General features: G+C 39.8%; 1 protein-coding gene across 1 annotated transcript; it reads left to right on the top strand.

Annotated features, from left to right (window-relative positions):
• The first annotated feature begins 49 nt into the window (after positions 1-49).
• Positions 50-19,193, top strand: cetn4 (centrin 4). The gene is made up of 5 exons (XM_061891765.1): positions 50-339; positions 6,502-6,657; positions 6,726-6,854; positions 15,163-15,300; positions 18,998-19,193. Exons 1-5 carry the CDS (start codon positions 337-339, stop codon positions 19,085-19,087), a joined length of 516 nt encoding a protein of 171 aa, XP_061747749.1. The 5' UTR covers positions 50-336; the 3' UTR covers positions 19,088-19,193.
• The last annotated feature ends 474 nt before the right edge of the window (positions 19,194-19,667 follow it).

Below are 19,667 nucleotides of genomic sequence, written 5' to 3'. Positions count from 1 at the left end.
AACGTCACGGCCATAGCCGTTCGCTTATTGGTTCCTGCGTCACTATCTGCTGGGCGTGGCTACCGCATGTTTGAATAGTTTGTTGTGGAAAGCCACAAAACCATCCCCTTACTTTGACGACTGAATGAAAGCTGAGAAAACACAGGAGGTTACGCCATCTGCACTAACTTTCGACAAACGTCACAAAGGCGGACGCCATTTCGTATTTTTTGGGTGAATTGGGGATAGGGTACGTGAAAAGTGAGCGGCAAAAGTATCCTTTTCATCGACTTCCGGGGTCTCGGTGGCAAGCAGTAGAGTTTTGAATCTTCAAGTTCTCCTGGAAAACACCTTTAAATGGTATGTGTTGTATAATAATGTAGGATATCTATTCAGTATATGCGTCAATGCACGGAGGTGTGTTGCTGTGGTTTGTTAGTGTGGAAGCCAGCGCCAGTTGGCATGATGGTGAAGTCCAAACAACTGTTAAGCTATGCTATAGCAACCGTCACGACCTCAAAGATCCACGCATGCGCGAAGAAACGTCACTTCCTGGACTCGCAGTATAATAAGACGGAGTTCCTGCGACGTCACGTGCTGTGATATTTGAATGTCTGGTTAAAGAACTACTTAAGTGAGATTTTCTTATTTAAACGGGGATAGCAGGTCCATTCTACGTGTCATACTTGATCATTTCAAAATATTGCCATATTTTTGCTGAAAGGATTTAGTAGAAAATATCAACAATAAAGTTCGCAACTTTTGGTCGGTAACAGAAAAGCCCTGCCTTCACCGGAAGTCGCAGACGATGACGTCACTATTCGGACCGATAAAACGACAATTTCCCCATTAATTTGAGCAAGGATGAAAGATTTGTGTTTGAGGATATTGATAGCGACCGACTAGAAAAAAAAAAAAACACGATTGCATTGGGACGGATTCCGATGTTTTTAGACACATTTACTAGGTTAATTCTGGGAAATCCCTTATCTTTCTATTGTGTTGCTAGTGTTTTAGTGAGTTTAATATTACCTGATAGTCGGAAGGGTGTCTCCACGGGTGTCTTGATATCTCAGGGGAGTCGACGGAAGCTATGGACGGCACAAGCTCAGCTTTTCTCCGGTAAGAACTGACTTTTTAACCACAATTTTCTCACCGAAACCTGCTGGTTGACATGTGGTCAGGATCCATGTTCTCTTGACCGCGCTCTGATCCATAGGAAAGTTTAACCTCCAGGAATTTTAAACAAGGAATCACCGTTTGTTTGTGTGGCTAAAGCTTCCCAACTCCATCTTTCTACTGTGACTTCTCCAATATTAATTGAACAAATTGCAAAAGATTCAGCAACACAGATGTCCAAAAAAACTGTATAATTATGCCGTTAAAGCAGACGACATTTAGCTGTGTGTGTGTGTGCAGCGCTCATACTTCCTAAAAACCTGTGACGTCTTGCGTACACGTCATCATTACACGACGTTTCAAATACACAACTCCCGGGAAATTTAAAATTGTAATTTAGTAAACCAAAAATGCCGTATTGGCATGTGTTGCAATGTTAATATTTCATCATTGATATATAAACTATCAGACTGCGTGGTGGGTAGTAGTGGGTTTCAGTAGGCCTTTAAACTATGCTATAGCATCTGTCACAACCTCAACGGTCCACGCATGCGCGAATAAACGTCACTTCCTGGACTCGTAGTATAATAGGACGGAGTTTCTGCGACGTCACGTGCTGTGATGTTTGAATGTCTAGTTCAGTGTATTTCAACCACTCTGCCGCGGCTTAGTGTGCCGTGAGATACAGTCTGGTGTGCCGTGGGAGATTATGTAGTTACACCTATTTGGGTTAAAAATATTTTTTGCAAACCAGTAATTATAATCTGCAAATAATGTACCGTTGTTGAGTGGTTGGTGCTGTCTAGAGCTCGGCAGAGTAACTGTAATACTCTTCCATATCAGTAAGTGGCAGCCGGGAACTAATTGCTTTGTAGATGTCGGGAACAGGTCGTGTGAGACGACGATGGTTTGTCATTATCACTATATGCAGACAACAGCGGGAGGCAGTGAGCAGGTAAAAAGGTATCTAATGCTTAAACAAAAAAAATTAGCTGAGTGCCCCTAAGAAAAGGCATTTAAGCTTAGGTATAGCTATGCAGAACAAAACTAAAACTGAACTGGCTACAAAGTAAAGAAAAACAGAATGCTGGACGACAGCAAAGACTTACAATGTGTCAAGCAGAGACTGTGTCCACAAAGTACATCCCGTACATGACATGACAATATCCACACAAAGAAGGCTAGCAACAGCTGAAATAGTCTTGGTTGCTAAAACAAAGCACGTTGCGGGGAATAGTGCTCAAAGGAAGACATCAAAATGTAACAGGAAAATACCAACAAAACATGAAAAGCTACCGAAATAGGAGCTCAAGACACCACACAGAAAAACATCAAAAACTTTTTAAAAAATCACGGCGTTATGTGATAGGTCGTGACCGTACTTTGAGACATGTATAGTGAATGCATGGTTGGTTATGGTTCAAATTCATATTAAACAATTGCGATGACAAGTTTTTATTGTCAATATCGAGTTACATTCTTTAATGATTTCTGCTGGTGGTGTGCCCTCGGATTTTTTCAATGAAAAAAATGTGCCTTGGCTCAAAAAAGATTGAAAAACACTAGTGTAGTTAATGTTCAGTCCATCCATCCATCCATTTCTACCACTTGTCCCTTTCGGGTTCGCTGGAGCCTATCTCATTCTGCATTCGGGTACACCCTGGACAAGTGCCACCTAATCGCAGGGTCGACTCAACACAGAGAGACAACAGTCACACCTTAGGACTATTGATTGATTGATTGATTGATTGATTGATTGAAAGTTGTATTAGTAGATTGCACAGTTCAGTACATATTCCATACAATTGACCACTAAATGGTAACACCCTGTGACCGTCTTAAGCCGTCGTCGCTCGGGTTCAGCAGATCACCATGGGAGGACATGCTTTTGAGCAGGTTTGACTCTTTTATTCTTTCAATGATAGTGTCTTTTGCCGGGTTGCTTTTCAGCCTTTCCGTCCGCTGCTCGCTCCTCGCTCTCCTTCAGTCGGCCGCGTCGTTGTCGTGCGCTCCGTCTCTCCTTTCCGTCTCTCTCCGATCGCTCTTCATCCGCTCCTGCAGGCTCTCCAACTCTCTTGATCTCTCCCCCTTCTCCCCTTTTATACAGCAGGAGGAGATCAGTTAACTGTGTGCAGGTGTGTGTGCCACGCACCTGAGTCAAATTGTGGCGGCGTCGCTCGCGGAAAGCCCCGCCGCATCATCCGCCCTCTTGCCGCCATCTTGGGCAGGGCAGCGTGCCCTGTCCCGCCGTCGGCCCGTTGCCTCCGCCTCTCCAAACACCCGAATACGTTTTTCAACTTGTTTAAGTCGGGGTCCACGTTAATCAATTCATGGTACAAATATATACTATCAACATAATACAGTCATCACACAAGTTAATCATCGTAGTATGTACATTGAATTATTTACATTATTTACAATCCGGGGGGTGGGATGAGGAGCTTTGGTTGATATCAGTACTTCAGTCATCAACAATTGCATCAATAGAGAAATGTGGACATTGAAACAGTGTGGGTCTTATTTAGTAGGATATGTACAGCCAGCAGAGAACATAGTGAGTTCAGATAGCATAAGAACAAGAATATACATTAGAAATACATTTGCTTATTTACAATCCAGGGAGATGGTATGTGAATGGAGGAGGGTATTAGTAAAAGGTTGAAGTTGCCTGGAGGTGTTGTTTTAGAGCGGTTTTGAAGGAGGATAGAGATGCACTTACTTTTACACCTGTTGGGAGTGCATTCCACATTGATGTGGCATAGAAAGAGATTGAGTTAAGACATTTGTTAGATCGGAATCTGGGTTTAACGTGGTTTGTGGAGCTCCCTCTGGTGATGTGGTTATGGCGGTTATTAAGGAAGTAGTTTGACATGTACTTCGGTATTCGGGAGGTGTAGCGGATTTTATAGACTAGGCTCAGTGCAAGTTGTTTTACTCTGTCCTCCACCCTGAGCCAGCCCACTTTGGAGAAGTGGGTTGGAGTGAATTTAGTGTTGACAATCAACCTATCCACAGGTACATGTCTTTGGAGGTGGGAGGAAGCTGTATTACCCGGTGGGAACCCACACAGTCACGGGGAGAACATGCAGCTTCAGTTTATTTGGAACATGCATACAATACAATGTAAAGCATCACACAATTCCAGCTGTTTAATTACAGCACATACGAAAAGGAGTAGGAAGAAGCAGAGTTTATTTAATCCTACCCCTTTTCATACCATAGCAATTTTCTCCAATTTCCTTGTTCTCTGTAACGAAACAGTGAACAAATAAATAATATACCATAGTAAGCGTACAAATATTAAATACATAAATAGTCTTTGTCTCAATAAAATAGAAAAAAAGGGTTCAAGATGTTTATTATAATTCTTGTTCTGTGTACTTTGTGAACACTTGTTTGAACAGTCGCTTAAACTGAATCATATTGGTGCTTTGTATGATTTATTTGGTTAATCCGTTCCATAATTGAATTAAACATACTGATTTACTAAAGGTTTTACGTATTGTACGATAAGGGTGTAACGGTACGTGTATTTGTATTGAACCGTTTCGCTACGGGGGTTTCGGTTCGGTTCGGAGGTGTACCGAACGAGTACATTTGCTCGCAGCAACCGGGCTAGGACAACATGTAAAAGACCCTCCTGCCTCGTTAAGATCTCCCGTTTGGGAACACTTTGGTTGCGCGATACAACAATGGAGGACGGAGGTTTGCCGACATTGTTCAGCAGCTGCTCCTGACAACACGTCAAACATGTGTTGCACCTTTCCTGCTTTCGGCTCGAGGAGCACAGGGGAGACACTCCTCCAGGGCTGATGTATTCTCGGGGGAAACACCCTTCACTCTACTCGGTAGCGGGTCTCCACAGCTCCGGACTCCAGGGTAAATGAAGAGTCCGGCGATTATTTGCAAATCGTGGCTTTATTGAGGTCTTGCACACAGCCCATCCAACAAAACACTAGCCACTCCCCACACTCACCTACCGCTCCCTCACCTCGCTCGCCCACTCACTCTCCGCACATGCTGTCCCATATTAAAGGGCCACACACACACATACACTACTCTCATAACACATGCTAACCCATTTGAAGCGTCACAACCGCATTCAAGCAGCCTCTCCTTGGCGGGTCAGGCAGGGCTAAAGCAATAACAAATGTTTTTATAGCAGCAGCTTTAAGTCCAAATTGCGTTAAAAGTAGATTTTGACCCTCCTATATGGTGGAAGAACAATGATCACATATATCCTCTTACTACCAAGTTAGCCAGGCTGGGGGGGGGGGGAAATTTAATCTGACTTGAATCTGTTTAATGTTGCACTTTTTATATGTAGAAGAAAAGTTTTGTCATTTTATTTAATCCGAGCAACAACTTCAGGCAGTTTAACGTTGATTAATGTGGACCCCGACTTAAACAAGTTGAAAAACTTATTGGGGTGTTACCATTTAGTGGTCAACTGTATGGAATATGTACTGTACTGTGCAATGTACTAATAAAAGTCTCAATGAATCAAAAAAAGCAATTTATATGTAGAAAGGTTTTGTTAAGAAACCATTCTGAGCCTTATCTTATTTAGTTTTTATTTTATATATGTTGACCACATTAACTCTGGCAATGGACCTTGTGTTTACAAATTTGGTGAATAAATAACCAAAAAATGTATATTTTGATGTTTTCTTTCTGTACCGAAAATGAACCGAACTGTGACATCTAAACCGAGGTACGTACCGAACCAAAATTTTTGTGTACCGTTACACCCTATTGTATGAGCATACAAATATTTTATATTAGATTTTCCTCTAAGGTTATATTTCTCCTCTTTTGTTGAGAAGAATTGTTGTACTTGTTTCGTATAAAACACATTATATTAAAAAGGAATATACAAATTAACAAGGTGTAGATTGAAAAAAACAAACAAAACAGTAAAATCGCAACAATTTGAACCACTTTCATTCTTCTGTCATTTCAATGAATGACATGCGCAATTTATTTTATAAATATTCATTTTTTTTAGGAGGAATCTGTATCTGAGGCCAAAAAAATGTAAATGTATGTAATTAAAGTGATTTAAAAAAAAGATTGATTTCTTTGTCATTAATGGCTGCTAAGAACTTCTTTCATGTTTCTGTGAATATTGTATTTTAAAATGTTTTTTAAAATTAAATCTTAATTATGACATGCATGTATATTACTGTATTTTAAAATAAAGTTTTTTTTAACTGAAATCATTTAATATCAAATTTTTATTGAAATAAAGATGACAGAAACATTACTGTCGTAAAAGATGTTGACAGGAAGTGGCGTAGTCTTTGCGCATGCGTGCACCCATCGGGGCGTCCGGGACCGATCAGATATTGACAGTAACGTTACCAACAATAAGCATTCATCTGTTAGTTTTTTCTTGTGCAGGCGTCGTCTTACCGAAAATCAACTCCGGTTGCCGGTCAGAAGAAGAAACCCGCTTCTAAGATTGAGCTCAGTGAAGAACAGAAGCAGGAAATTAAAGAAGCTTTCGACCTTTTTGACGCTGACGGCACAGGCAAGATTGACGTCAAAGAGCTAAAGGTAATGTTTCCAATGCTTAAAAAAAGAAAAAAGTTTTGGGACCTCTGTTGTGTTTATTCTGCTGTCAGGTTGCCATGAGAGCTCTTGGCTTTGAACCCAAGAAGGAGGAAATCAAGAAGATGATCGCAGACATTGACAAGGAAGGTTCCGGAACAATCGACTTCAGCGACTTTCTCAGCATGATGACTCTGAAAATGGTAATGTCCCAGTACAATGGCTGCAAAGCCGTTATGACTTTGGCTCCTCTCCGATTGATGAGACCCACCACAGTTCATGATGGATATAAAACACAAATGCTCAGAATGATATAAAAATTAAATCCACAGCATGTTAGCGACTTCTCCAGGAAACAGGACAGGTTAGACTTTATCCCACAATTTATGTGGTCATAGTGCAGAAACAAATTTCCACAAAAATAAGATAAAAAAACAGGAGTAAAATAACAAAGAAGATAAACAATTATGCAACCAGCTGCCACTTCAGCGAGGCCATTTCTACATACAGCTACAAAAATAAAATGAAAATCCAAAACATGAGCAATAAATAATACACATTGTGGCGCGTCCATGATAACATTGATTGGATGGCAACATATGTTGCTCCAAAATCTGTATGTACCTTTCAGCATTAATGGTGTCTTCACATATGAGTAAGTTATCCATGCCTTCGGCACTAATACACCCCCATACCATCACAGATGCTGGCTTTTGAACTTTGCGCCTAGAACGATCCAGATGGTTTCCTCCTTGTTCCGGAGGACACAACGTCCACAGTTTTCAAAAACAATTTGAAATGTGGACTTGTCAGACCACGCTTCACGGTGGCAGAGGGGTTAGTGCGTCTGCCTCACAATATGAAGGTCCTGCAGTCCTGGGTTCAAATCCAGGCTCGGGATCTTTCTGTGTGGAGTTTGCATGTTCTCCCCGTGAATGCGTGGGTTCCCTCCGGGTACTCCGGCTTCCTCCCACTTCCAAAGACATGCACCTGGGGATAGGTTGATTGGCAACACTAAATTGGCCTTAGTGTGTGAATGTTGTCTGTCTATCTGTGTTGGCCCTGCGATGAGGTGGCGACTTGTCCAGGGTGTACCCCGCCTTCCGCCCGATTATAGCTGAGATAGGCGCCAGCGCCCCCCGCGACCCCGAAAGGGAATAAGCGGTAGGAAATGGATGGATGGACTTGTCAGACCACAGAACACTTTAACACTTTGCATCAGTCCATCTAAAATGAGCTCGGGTCCAGCGAAGCCGGTGGCGTTTTTAGGAGTTTTTGCCAAAGGCTTTCCTTTTGCATAGTAGAGTTTTAACTTGCATCTACAGATTCCAACTGTCGTTACTGACAGTGGTTTTCTGAAGTGTCGATACACCATGCATAGAAAACCAACGAAACAAAAACACAATTTCAACACCCGTTACTGCGGTGCTCCACGCCATCATTTGAGGCCACATGGCCACAAACTAGCGTAGCCAACAAAACAACCAAGAGCCGACTCCGTCCCAGGTTGCCCACTACCTCCCAGCCATTCTCCAGTCTGCGGTATAGAAGTGTCCGTTACACGCCCATCCAGCAAAAAGGTCGTCCATCCCGGCGCTCCACGCTACCTTTGCAACCCTTTCGCTTCATCCGCCTCTCCTCCAGTCTCTGGCAGAACCAACAGTTCATTAGAAATGAATGACTGCATTCACAGTCACAAACCCCACCACTGCAAGTACATTTCCACTAATATGTTTTACCCAGCAATTAATACTTTGTTTTTAATATTGTTCAAAAGTAGTTGTGATTATTTGGGCCATAATCTCATCTACTGTCTGTAATATCATCAAAAGGTTAAGAGAATCTAGAGAAATCACTGCATGTAAACAATGATATTACGGACCTTCGATATGGCGTCACATTAGTGCCAAAAATCCAAGCGCATGAAAACTGTTATCGCGCGCTGATTCTCCACTTCGTGCGTGCGCGCAACACCCTTTTGCGCTCGTGTAATGACTTTGTGCATGAGCGCGGCGCCTTTTTGCGCGCGCGCTGCCAATGTTCGATTTTTTTTTTTTTTTATGTCTATGTATATTTGAATAGTACATGTACCATTGACATCAATAAAATGTCCAGCTGTGCGAAGTAAGATGGCCGCTACGCTGGAGAAACATCCAGTGTTTATTCATATCTATGATGAAAGGTCCATGGCAGTTCCCTGGGATTAAAAAGAAAGGAAATCATGTTTTCATGGGGCTATCATGGTTGAACAAGTAAGTCTTACACTATTATCTCTCAGATTTAATTTGCCTAATGTATGGAGCTAGCTTTTTTTGTTGTTTTTTTAAATACATCAGCCATCTATACTGATCTGGGCTGATATCTAATTTTCCATAGTTTGAGTTGTTTGCAGAAACGTAAATACTTTTTATAGTAATATTAAAACCATATTAATTTACTGTAGTGATAACCTGTCATTCATTATTGTACTAAAATAGTAATTGCAATCAACACATCAATAATTAGGCCCATATGCTAATCATATGGTCTTGATATGAAGTACGCATAGATAAGTGGGTTTGGGTAGACTTTGGTGTAAACTTAAAGTAGATAGAGGAAAGAAAATTAATAGTCCCCCATTGTGGCATACATTCAATATTTATATATACAAATATTAAATGAAAAACTTTTTTTTTTTTAAACAGACAAGTGAGGAAAACCATATTTGAAAATATAATTTCCATCATTGACTGACATCTGTCGACTGGTTGTATGTGTATGAAAAGAGAGATTGATCTTGACACTTCATTACTATGTGATGTTCTCTCAACAGATGAGACATTACCTTCTTCAAACACTTTTAGATAAAATTCAATTGGCATTTTCCACAACTCCACTAAATCTGGACTTTTTAGAATTTGTTTGTCGACAGAAGCTGTATCATCTTGATACATATTGACGATGACCTGCCCTGCTATACTTCTGATTGGCCCTGAGCTTTTTTCGCCCGACCAATCAGAAAGAAGAGGCCGTCTAAGCATACCCGCCCCCAAAGTGTCAAAACGAAGATGGCGCGCGCGCACATAGGCACCGCGCGCACACAAAAAGGCACCGCGCGCACGCAAAAAGGCACCGCGCGCGTGCAGGAAGGCGCCACACGCGCGCAAAAGGGTGTCGCGCGCGCACGAAGTGGAGAATCAGCGCGCGATAACAGTTTTTATGCCCTTGGATTTTTGGCACTAATGTGACGCCATACTTCAATCGCTCGGCGGTACTACTTCAAAAGTGACATCAATGTGTAAAGGATATCACCACATGGGCTCAGGAACACGTCAGAAAACCATTGTCAGTAACAACAGTCCGCCGCTACATCTGTAAGTGAAAGTTAAAAAACAAGATACTTAATGTTCGAACCAGAAAACTTTTTTTTTTTTAATATTAGCTCATTTGGAATTTGATTCCTGCAACATGTTTTAAAAAAAAAGCTGGCGCAGGTGTCAAAAAAGACTGAGAATGTTGAGGAATACTCATCAAACACTTATTGAACAGGCTATTTGAGAACAGGTGGGTGCCATGATTGGGTTTAAAAGCAGCTTCCATGAAATGCTCAGTCATTCACAAACAAGGATGGGGCGAGGGTCACCACTTTGTGACAACAAGCTATTGCATGGAATTTAGGGATTTTACAGTCTACAGTCTGTAATATCATCAAAAGGTTCAGAGAATCTGGAGAAATCACTGCACGTAAGCGAGGATGTTACGGACCTTGTATCCCTCGGGCGGTACTGCATCAAAAAGCGACATCAGTGTGTAAAGGATATCACCACATGGGCTCAGGAACACTTCAGAAAACCACTGTCAGTAACTACAGTTGGTCGCTACATCTATAAGTGCAAGTTAAAACTCTACTATGCAAAGCGAAAACATTTCATTAACACCCAGAAACACCGCCGGCTTAGCTGGGCCTGAGCTCATCTAAGATGGACTGATACAAAGTGGAAAAGTGTTCTGTGGTCTGACGAATCCACATTTCAAATTGGGCAGACTAATCAGAATGACTCCAAATAATCCACAAGCTCAGATAAATGACAGTAAAACAGCAGAAGAGAAGTCATTGAATGAGTAAAGATGAAAAGTAAATAGGTCATAGTAGGGCTGGGCAATAGGGCTGAAATCTGTATCATGATATAAGTGTTTTACAAACCCCGTTTCCATATGAGTTAGGAAATTGTGTTAGATGTAAATATAAACGGAATACAATGATTTGCAAATCATTTTCAACCCATATTCAGTTGAATATGCTGCAAAGACAACATATTTAATGTTCAAATTGATAAAAAAAATTTTTTTTGCAAATAATCATTAACTTTAGAATTTGATGCCAGCAACACGTGACAAAGAAGTTGGGAAAGGTGGCAATAAATACTGATAAAGTTGAGAAATTCTCATCAAACACTTATTTGGAACATCCCACAGGTGTGCAGGCTAATTGGGAACAGGTGGGTGCCATGATTGGGTATAAAAGCAGCTTCCATGAAATGCTAAGTAATTCACAAACCAGGATGGGGCGAGGGTCACCAATTTATAAGCAAATTGTCGAACAGTTTTAGAACAACATTTCTCAACTAGCTATTGCAAGGAATTTAGGGATTTTATCATCTGCGGTCCGTAAAATCATCAAAAAGTTCAGAGAATCTGGAGAAATTACTGCACGTAAGCGATTATATTACGGACTTTTGATCCCTCAGGCGGTACTGATATAAAAAACCGACATCAGTGTGTAAAGGATATCACCACATGGGCTCAGAAACACTTCAGAAAACCACTGTCAGTCTCTGCAGTTGGTCGCGACATCTTTAAGTGCAAGTCAAAACTCTACTATGCAAATCCAAACACATTTATCAACAATATCCTGAAACGCCGCCAGCTTTGCTGGGCCTGAGCTCACCTAAGATGGACTGATGCAAAGTGGAAAGGTGTTCTGTGGTCTGATGAGTCCACATTTCAAATTATATTTGGAAACAGGACGTGGATTCCTCCAGAACAAAGAGGGAAATAACCATTTGGATTGTTATAGGCGCAAAGTTCAAAAGCCAGCATCTGTGATGGTATGGGGGTGTATTAGTGCCCAAGGCATCGGTAACTTACACATCTGTGAAGGCACCATTAATGCTGAAAGGTCCATACAGGTTTTGGAGCATCATATGTTGTCATCCAAGCAATATTATCATGGACGCCCCTGCTTATTTCAGTAAGAAAAGCGTTACAACAGCGTGGTTTCGTAAAAAAAGAATGCGGGTACTTTCCTGGCCCGTCTGCAGTCCACACCTGTCTACCATTGAAAATGTGTGGCGCATTATGAAGCCTAAAATACGACAGCGGAGACCCCGGACTGTTGATAGACTGAAGCTCTACATAAAACAAGAATGGGAAATAATTCCACTTTCAAAGCTTCAACAATTATTTTCTTCAGTTCCCAAACGTTCATTAAGTGTTTTTAAAAGAAAAGGTGATGTAACACAGTGGTGAACATGCCCTTTCCCAACTACTTTGGCACGTGTTGCATCCATGAAAGTCTAAGTTATTATTTGCAAAATAAAACAAACTTTATGAGTTTGAACATCAAATATCTTGTCTTTGTAGTGCATTCAATTGAATGTGGGTTGAAAAGGATTTGCAAATCATTGCATTCCGTTTGTATTTACATCTAACACAATTTCCCAACTCATATGAAAACGGGGTTTGTATATCGGTCGATATCGATAATTATTGATTTTTTTATTTTTATGACCTACTAAAACAGGGGTCTCAAACATGTGGAGATATGACAATTTAATGCTAGTGCGGCCCGCATGAACAGCGCTTGGCAGCGTCATACTTGCCAATGCTCCCAATTTTCCCGGGAGACCCCTGAATTTCAGGGCATCCATTCTCTAGAATTCCTGTCGACTTTCTCACAATCAACAATATTCAGGGGGTGCCATGATGGCACTGTTTCTAGCGCCACCTAGATCCTGTACATACAGCGTGCAAGCCCAGTTATATGTTGTATCTGGGTATTTAAGACGCACGTGTGTTATTGCAATGCATAGTTGGTCAACAGCCATACGGTCACACTGAGGGTGGCCGTAAAAAAAACTTTAACATTGTTACAAATATGTGCCACACTGTGAACCCACACCAAACAAGAATGACAAACACATTTTGGGAGAACAGCTGCACTGTAACACAACATCAACACAACAGAACAAATACCCAGAATCCCACTCAGCCCTAACTCTTCCGGGCTACAATATACATCCCCGCTACCACCAAACCCCCCAACCCCCACCCTCCCTACTTGCATAGGTTGAGGTGGTGTATATTGTAGCCCGGGAGAGTTAGGGCTTCAAGGTGCTCTGGGTATTTGTTCTGTTGCGTTTAAATTGTGTTACGGTGGGGATGTTCTCCCGAAATGTGTTTGTCATTTTTGTTTGGTGTGGGTTCACAGTGTGGCGCATATTTGTAACAGTGTTAAAGTTGTGTATACGGCCACCCTCAGTGTGACCTGTATGGCTGTTGATCAAGTATGTCTTGCAGTCACTTACGTGGATCTGCATAATCCTCATACAACATGTTACTTAGCCGGCACGCTGGTTGTGTGATGTAAAAGCGGACGCTATGACATTGTGGGGTACTTGAAGGTATACGTGAGATTTTTTTTAAATATTCTAAAAAATAGCAGCAATTCAAATATCCTTTATGAATGTCTTAATTGAATAATACTTCAACAAAATATGAATGCAAGTTCATAAACTGTGAAAAAAAAAATACAAAAATGCAATATTCAGTGTTGACAGCTACATTTTTTTAAGGACATGTTCCATAAATATTGATGTTAAAGATTCCTTTTTTTGTGGAGAAATTTTTAGAATTAAGTTCATTAATTCAGATAGATGTCTATTACAATCCCCAAAGAGGGCACTTTAAATTGATGATTACTTCTATGTGTAGAAATCTTTATTAATAATTGAATCACTTGTTTATTTTTCAACAAGTTTTTTTGTTATTTTTTTATCAATTTTTTTTCAAGTAGTTCGAGAAAGACCACTACAAATGAGCAATATTTTGCACTGTTATACAATTTAATAAACCAGAAACTGATGAAATAGTGCTGTATTTTACTTCCTTATCTCTTTTTTTCCAACCTAAAATGCTTTGCTCTGATTAGGGGGTACTTGAATTAAAAAAATGTTTACAGGGGGTATATCACTGAAAAAAGGTTGAGAACCATTAAAGGCAGTGCAGTCACAGCATGCCCTTAATAATGTCGGGCGGGTGAAAACTGGGACAAATTCGGGAGAATGGTTGCACCGGTAGATTGTCGGGAGGTGCACTGAAATTCGGGAGTCTCCCGTAAAAATCGTGAGGGTTGGCAAGTATGTTGTTAGGGCGGGAAAGCCATTCATAGAAGGTGAATTCATTAAAAAGTGCATGTTAGATTTTTTTATGAAATCTTTTCTGCGGCCCAGCCTCACCCACTTTCCGGATCCAGTGGCCCCTGTACTAAAACATTTTAATTTCAAATGTAACCTTCCTCTGACAATCCATCATGTCCAGGTGACTTTCCCTCTTTTATCCACAATTTCTTCATTTTGACTTTTCTCTTCTCACTCCATTCAAAGAATCAACCGCCATACCACCAAACAAAATAGATGATACGGTTTAGCGTCTCACTTCCTGCGTTGCTTGGTTAGCAACCAGCCTTGTTTCGCAACTTGCCGATGCTTCAGACAAAGAAAAAAATATATATACAGGACATGTACAGTACAGGCCAAAGGTTTGGACACACCTTCTCATTTCAATGCGTTTTCTTTATTTTCATGACTATTTACATTGTAGATTGTCACTGAAGGCATCAAAACTATGACACCTGTGAAATGAAAACCATTTCAGGTAACTACCTCTTGAAGCTCATCAAGAGAATTCCGAAAGTGTCCAAAACAGTAATCAGGGTGGCTATTTTAACTAGAATATAAAACATGTTTTGAGATTGGCACTTGAGGCATCAAAAATATGAATGAACATATCCACAATGCAAATAGTCATGAAAATAAAGAAAACACATAAAATGAGGTGTGTCCAAACTTTTGGTCTGTACTGTATGTCGAACCCTTTATCAAACACTTTTTTTTTTTTTTTATTGATGTGTATTAGGTGTCCAAGACGATATTGATATTGTTTTATCGCTCAGCCATAGGTCATAACACGCATGACCAGTGTGAATGCAGGCCAGGAAAGACTGGGAATTAAGACACACACACACACACACTAAAGTGGAGTTATAAAATAACTGCGGTCGTGGGTTTTTATTATTGATAATGAACACAATTCATAATATAAATATAATACCAACACTTAAAATAATCCAAAAGTCAAACCTACTGCGTGACATTTTGTGTAATATAAGACGTGTGGATTGAGTCAACCTTTTCACTGATGGGATCGTCATCTCTGACCATAACATCTGGTTTGTGTTTCACATTCCACCAGACTGAAAAGGACTCCAAAGAAGAAATCCTGAAGGCGTTCCGGCTGTTCGACGACGACTGCACGGGGAAGATCTCCTTCAAGAACCTGAAGAGAGTCGCCAAGGAGCTGGGGGAGAACCTCACAGATGAAGAGCTGCAGGTGAACAATCACTATTTTCTTCTAGTATGCTTGGCCAAGAAAGGGCACCTTGCAGGGGACTATCTTACAAAATATGAAAGTAGCAGTAGTATGGAAAAACAATTTGCCTCTTTATTGAAGCTATTATCATATATATATCTAATTGATGACACCAAAACACTTCAAATAAATAGATCAAATAGTATCAATCTCACAGAGATTCTCGAGCCATTTTGAGACATAATGAGAAAACCTTTAATTACTTTTTTTAAGTAGTTATTATAAGTGTTTAAAAAAAATATATATATATATATATAAACATTTATACACACACATATATATATATGTACGTATGTATACACACATCCATATATACTGTATACATACAAACATAACAAACATATATATACATATATTTATATGTATATTTATATGTATATATATATATATATGTATAGAAACATACACACACACATATATATATATATATATATATATATATATATATATATATATATATATATATATATATATATATTAGCACTGTGAATCTTTGGGTGTCCCACGATTCGATAATAAATCGATTTTTTTTCGATTTGATTCTCGATTCAAAAACATTATTTTTCCGATTCAAAACAATTCTGTATTCATTCAATACATAGGATTTCAGCAGGATCTACCCCAGTCTGCTGACATGCTAGCAGAGTAGTAGATTTAAAAAAAAAAAGCTTTTATAATTGTAAAGGTCAACTGATAAGGTAAATTTGTTTTAACTATTAAACGAACCAAAAATATGACTTATTTTATCTTTGTGAAAATATTGGACACAGTGCGTTGTCAAGTTTATGAGATGCGATGCAATTGTAAGCCACTGTGACACTTTTTTTTGTTTTTATAAATGTGTAATGATAATGTCAAAGAGGGATTTGTAATCACTGCTATGCTGAAATTTTAACTAATATTGATACTGTTGTTGATAATATTAATTTTTGTTTCAGTACTTTTGGTTTGTTCTGTGTCGTGTTTGTGTCTCCTCTCAATTGCTCAGTTTATTGCAGTTCTGAGTGTTGCTGGGTCAGGTTTGGTTTTGGAATTGAATTGCATTGTAATGGTATTGCTGTGTAGTGGTTTGTTGGATTGATAAAAAAAAATTCAAAAATTCAAAAATTTATTTTTTTAAAATGAGAATCGATTCTGATTCGCACAAACGATTCGACGATTCGATTCGTATTTGAAACGATTTTTTCCCACACCCCATTTATATATATTTATATATATATTATATATATATATATATATATATATATTTTTTTTTTTTTTTTTAAACCAGTGTTGTGAAAATTACTTACAAAAAGTAATACAATTTAATTGTTGCTTTACCAAAAAAGTAATTAAATTACTTACAGAATTACCCTTTAATAAATGTAATTAATAACTAGGGGGGGTAAATAATACGTTACTTAAAAAAATTATAATTATATTATCTGGCATATGCAATTGAGACGTTTCATATGCCTAGTGACGATATAGAGGGCTTCAGCGGAGCAGTGTTGGTTAGCTTTAGAAGTTAGCAGCTGTTTTGAATCTTTCCACCAGATTGTTTCCTCAGCTTAATAAAGAGATTGAATGAATGTGACATGGCTTTCACATCTTCTTGTCAACGAACGGGGTATTGCTTGGAAGGCAAGTTGATGTGATTTGTTGTTCAATATTCCCATTGTGTGCGTATGTTGTTGTCTGCTGTGTTGCCTCTCCCTGTGTGATATCAAGATCATTTTAGTGCGATACTGCTTGTTGCTTTCACCAGTAAAAAGATATTTCCTGCGTAGAACTTGCTGCTCCTAATGGCGTCGTCTTGTCGTCGATAAAAAAACCACATAAAACATCACTTCAAGCTATCGCTAACAGCGTTGTCACGGACCCAGAAGTAGTGAGATTAGTCGTTACTAGTAAAACTAACGGTGTTAATTGTTTCATAACGCTGTTATTACAAACACTGTTAAAGGCAAACTTTGTCATGACAATGTGTATCATTATCAGTTATCAGTGCACTCTGAGGGGACATTTCTGTAGCAAATTGTTAAAAACAGAAAAAACAGTAAAATTATATAAAAAAAGAAATAATGTAATAGAAGAAAGATTGATTGTAATAACTAATATGCAATTTGTCACTTATTTGGCTGACATTATGTTTTGTTTTTAAATGGCTGTTTAACTTGAAAAACACCATTAAAAATTGTGGTATTAAATTATGTCTTTTTTTCCTCTTACTTTTTTCCTGTAAATATGCTGCAGGCCGCACTCTGTCCACCCCTGTACCAAGCAATGTAGCAGTATCAATGTAGTAGTATTGACATCTAGATCGATCAGCCCGACTTTACATTGAAGCTTTAGCAGTTAGCTTAAAGGCCTACTGAAACCCACTACTACTGACCACGCAGTCTGATAGTTTATATATCAATGATGACATATTAACTTTGCAACACATACCAATACGTCCTTTTTAGTTTACTAAATTGCAATTTTAAATTTCTTGGGACTTTTTTCTTGAAAACGTCGCGTAATGATAACGTATACGCGTGACGTCACGGGCTGCTATGAATATGAGCGCTGCGTACACACACAGCTAAATGTCGTCTGCTTTAACGGCATAATTACACAGTATTTTGGACATCTGTGTTGCTGAATCTTTTGCAATTTGTTCAATTAATATTGGAGAAGTCAAAGTAGAAAGACAGAGTTGGGAAGCTTTAGTTATGTGTTGAGATAATGGGGATGGGGCGCGTGTGTGTTTGTTTACATGTGGCTTGAGTCAACATTAGCTGTTAGCTTGGAGAATGAATGGAGAACGGATGGCTTCACGGTGGCAGAGGGGTTAGAGCGTCTGCCTCACAATACGAAGGTCCTGCAGTCCTGGGTTCAAATCCAGGCTCCGGATCTTTCTGTGTGGAGTTTGCATGTTCTCCCCGTGAATGCGCGGGTTCCCACCGGGTACTCCGGCTTCCTCCCACTTCCAAAGACATGCACCTGGGGATAGGTTGATTGGCAACACTAAATTGGCCCTAGTGTTTGAATGTGAGTGTGAATGTTGTCTGTCTATCTGTGTTGGCCCTGCGATGAGGTGGCGACTTGTCCAGGGTTTACCCCGCCTTCCGCCCGATTGTAGCTGAGATAGGCGCCAGCGCCCCCCGCGACCCCAAAAGGGAATAAGCGGTAGAAAATGGATGGATGGACGGATGCCAATGGCATGAAACATATATAATATATCCCCGCGACGGGAGGAGAATCACTTGCCTCATTGGGGCAAGCAGAGAGCGAGAGCGTTGTCGTTCACTGAGTGATTCATGTCGTTAATCCCTGGTGAACGAAACGTTCGCTCAGTCCCTACCCTCCGACGTCGAGGGTTCAGTGAGTCACAGAATGCGCCAGTTCCACTCATACCAGCATGGTCGCGGCGGAGCTCAACTGAACTGAGAAAGGAACGAATCAGTTCATGAAGTGATTCGGGTCAGTACTTTCACTCAAAAGATTTGTTCGTTGGAATGACACAACACTACTCCAGTGATGATACCTGGAAGCAACTGTTTATTTTCAGCCATGGCGGCACATACCCTTTTAGAAGCTGCTTCGCACTGCGGATAGTCAATGCGTCGCAAGTTGCTTTCAAATTGGAGCCTCTCAGTGTCATTTTGACCAACACGCCAACAATGTGTTGCAGGAGATGATTGACGAGGCGGACCGAGACGGAGACGGCGAGGTCAACGAGCAGGAGTTTCTGCGGATCATGAAGAAAACCAACCTTTACTGAACTCAACAACGTCATTTTAGTGTCTCATTTTATAAATTTTTTCTTTTGTAAATACAAACATCTGTGACATGTTTTTTGTCGAGGAAAATAAAGTTTTGGAACTTCACATGGAAAACGAGTCACGACAAAGGACCTCTAAAGTCTCTCTCGCTTTATGCCTGAAGAGAAGACTGTTTTCTGGTGTTCTTTTCTTTTTTTAATACCATTAGAGTTGCACATTTCACATATTCCTTTCAGCATAGCTGTTTATGCAAATCTTTTTTAATCCAGCAGAGGGCGCCATTGTTAAAAGGCAACACAGTATCAGTGCAGTGTTCATACAGCCAGTGATGTGCGGTACCGCTGATTTTTTTTTCCCATCCGAAAGCGAGTACCATAGTTTAAAAAACTGTATATTGGGAAATCATCTGCCAGCGGTGTACAATCACAGCATTGGTTCAAATAACTCAAGTATCAAAAGTATTTTAATTTGACAATATTAGAGCAAACATTTCTGGTATTAGCGGTATCAATATTTTTGTATCAAACATAGCGAACACTCAGGTGTCATTTATTCTTCACTAGTTGAGACAGTAAAATT

This window comes from Nerophis ophidion, linkage group LG29 (genome assembly GCF_033978795.1).
Source record: "Nerophis ophidion isolate RoL-2023_Sa linkage group LG29, RoL_Noph_v1.0, whole genome shotgun sequence".
Lineage (NCBI taxonomy): Eukaryota > Metazoa > Chordata > Actinopteri > Syngnathiformes > Syngnathidae > Nerophis > Nerophis ophidion.
Note: the sequence above shows the minus strand (reverse complement) of the source record. Positions and strands in the feature narration are given on the sequence as shown.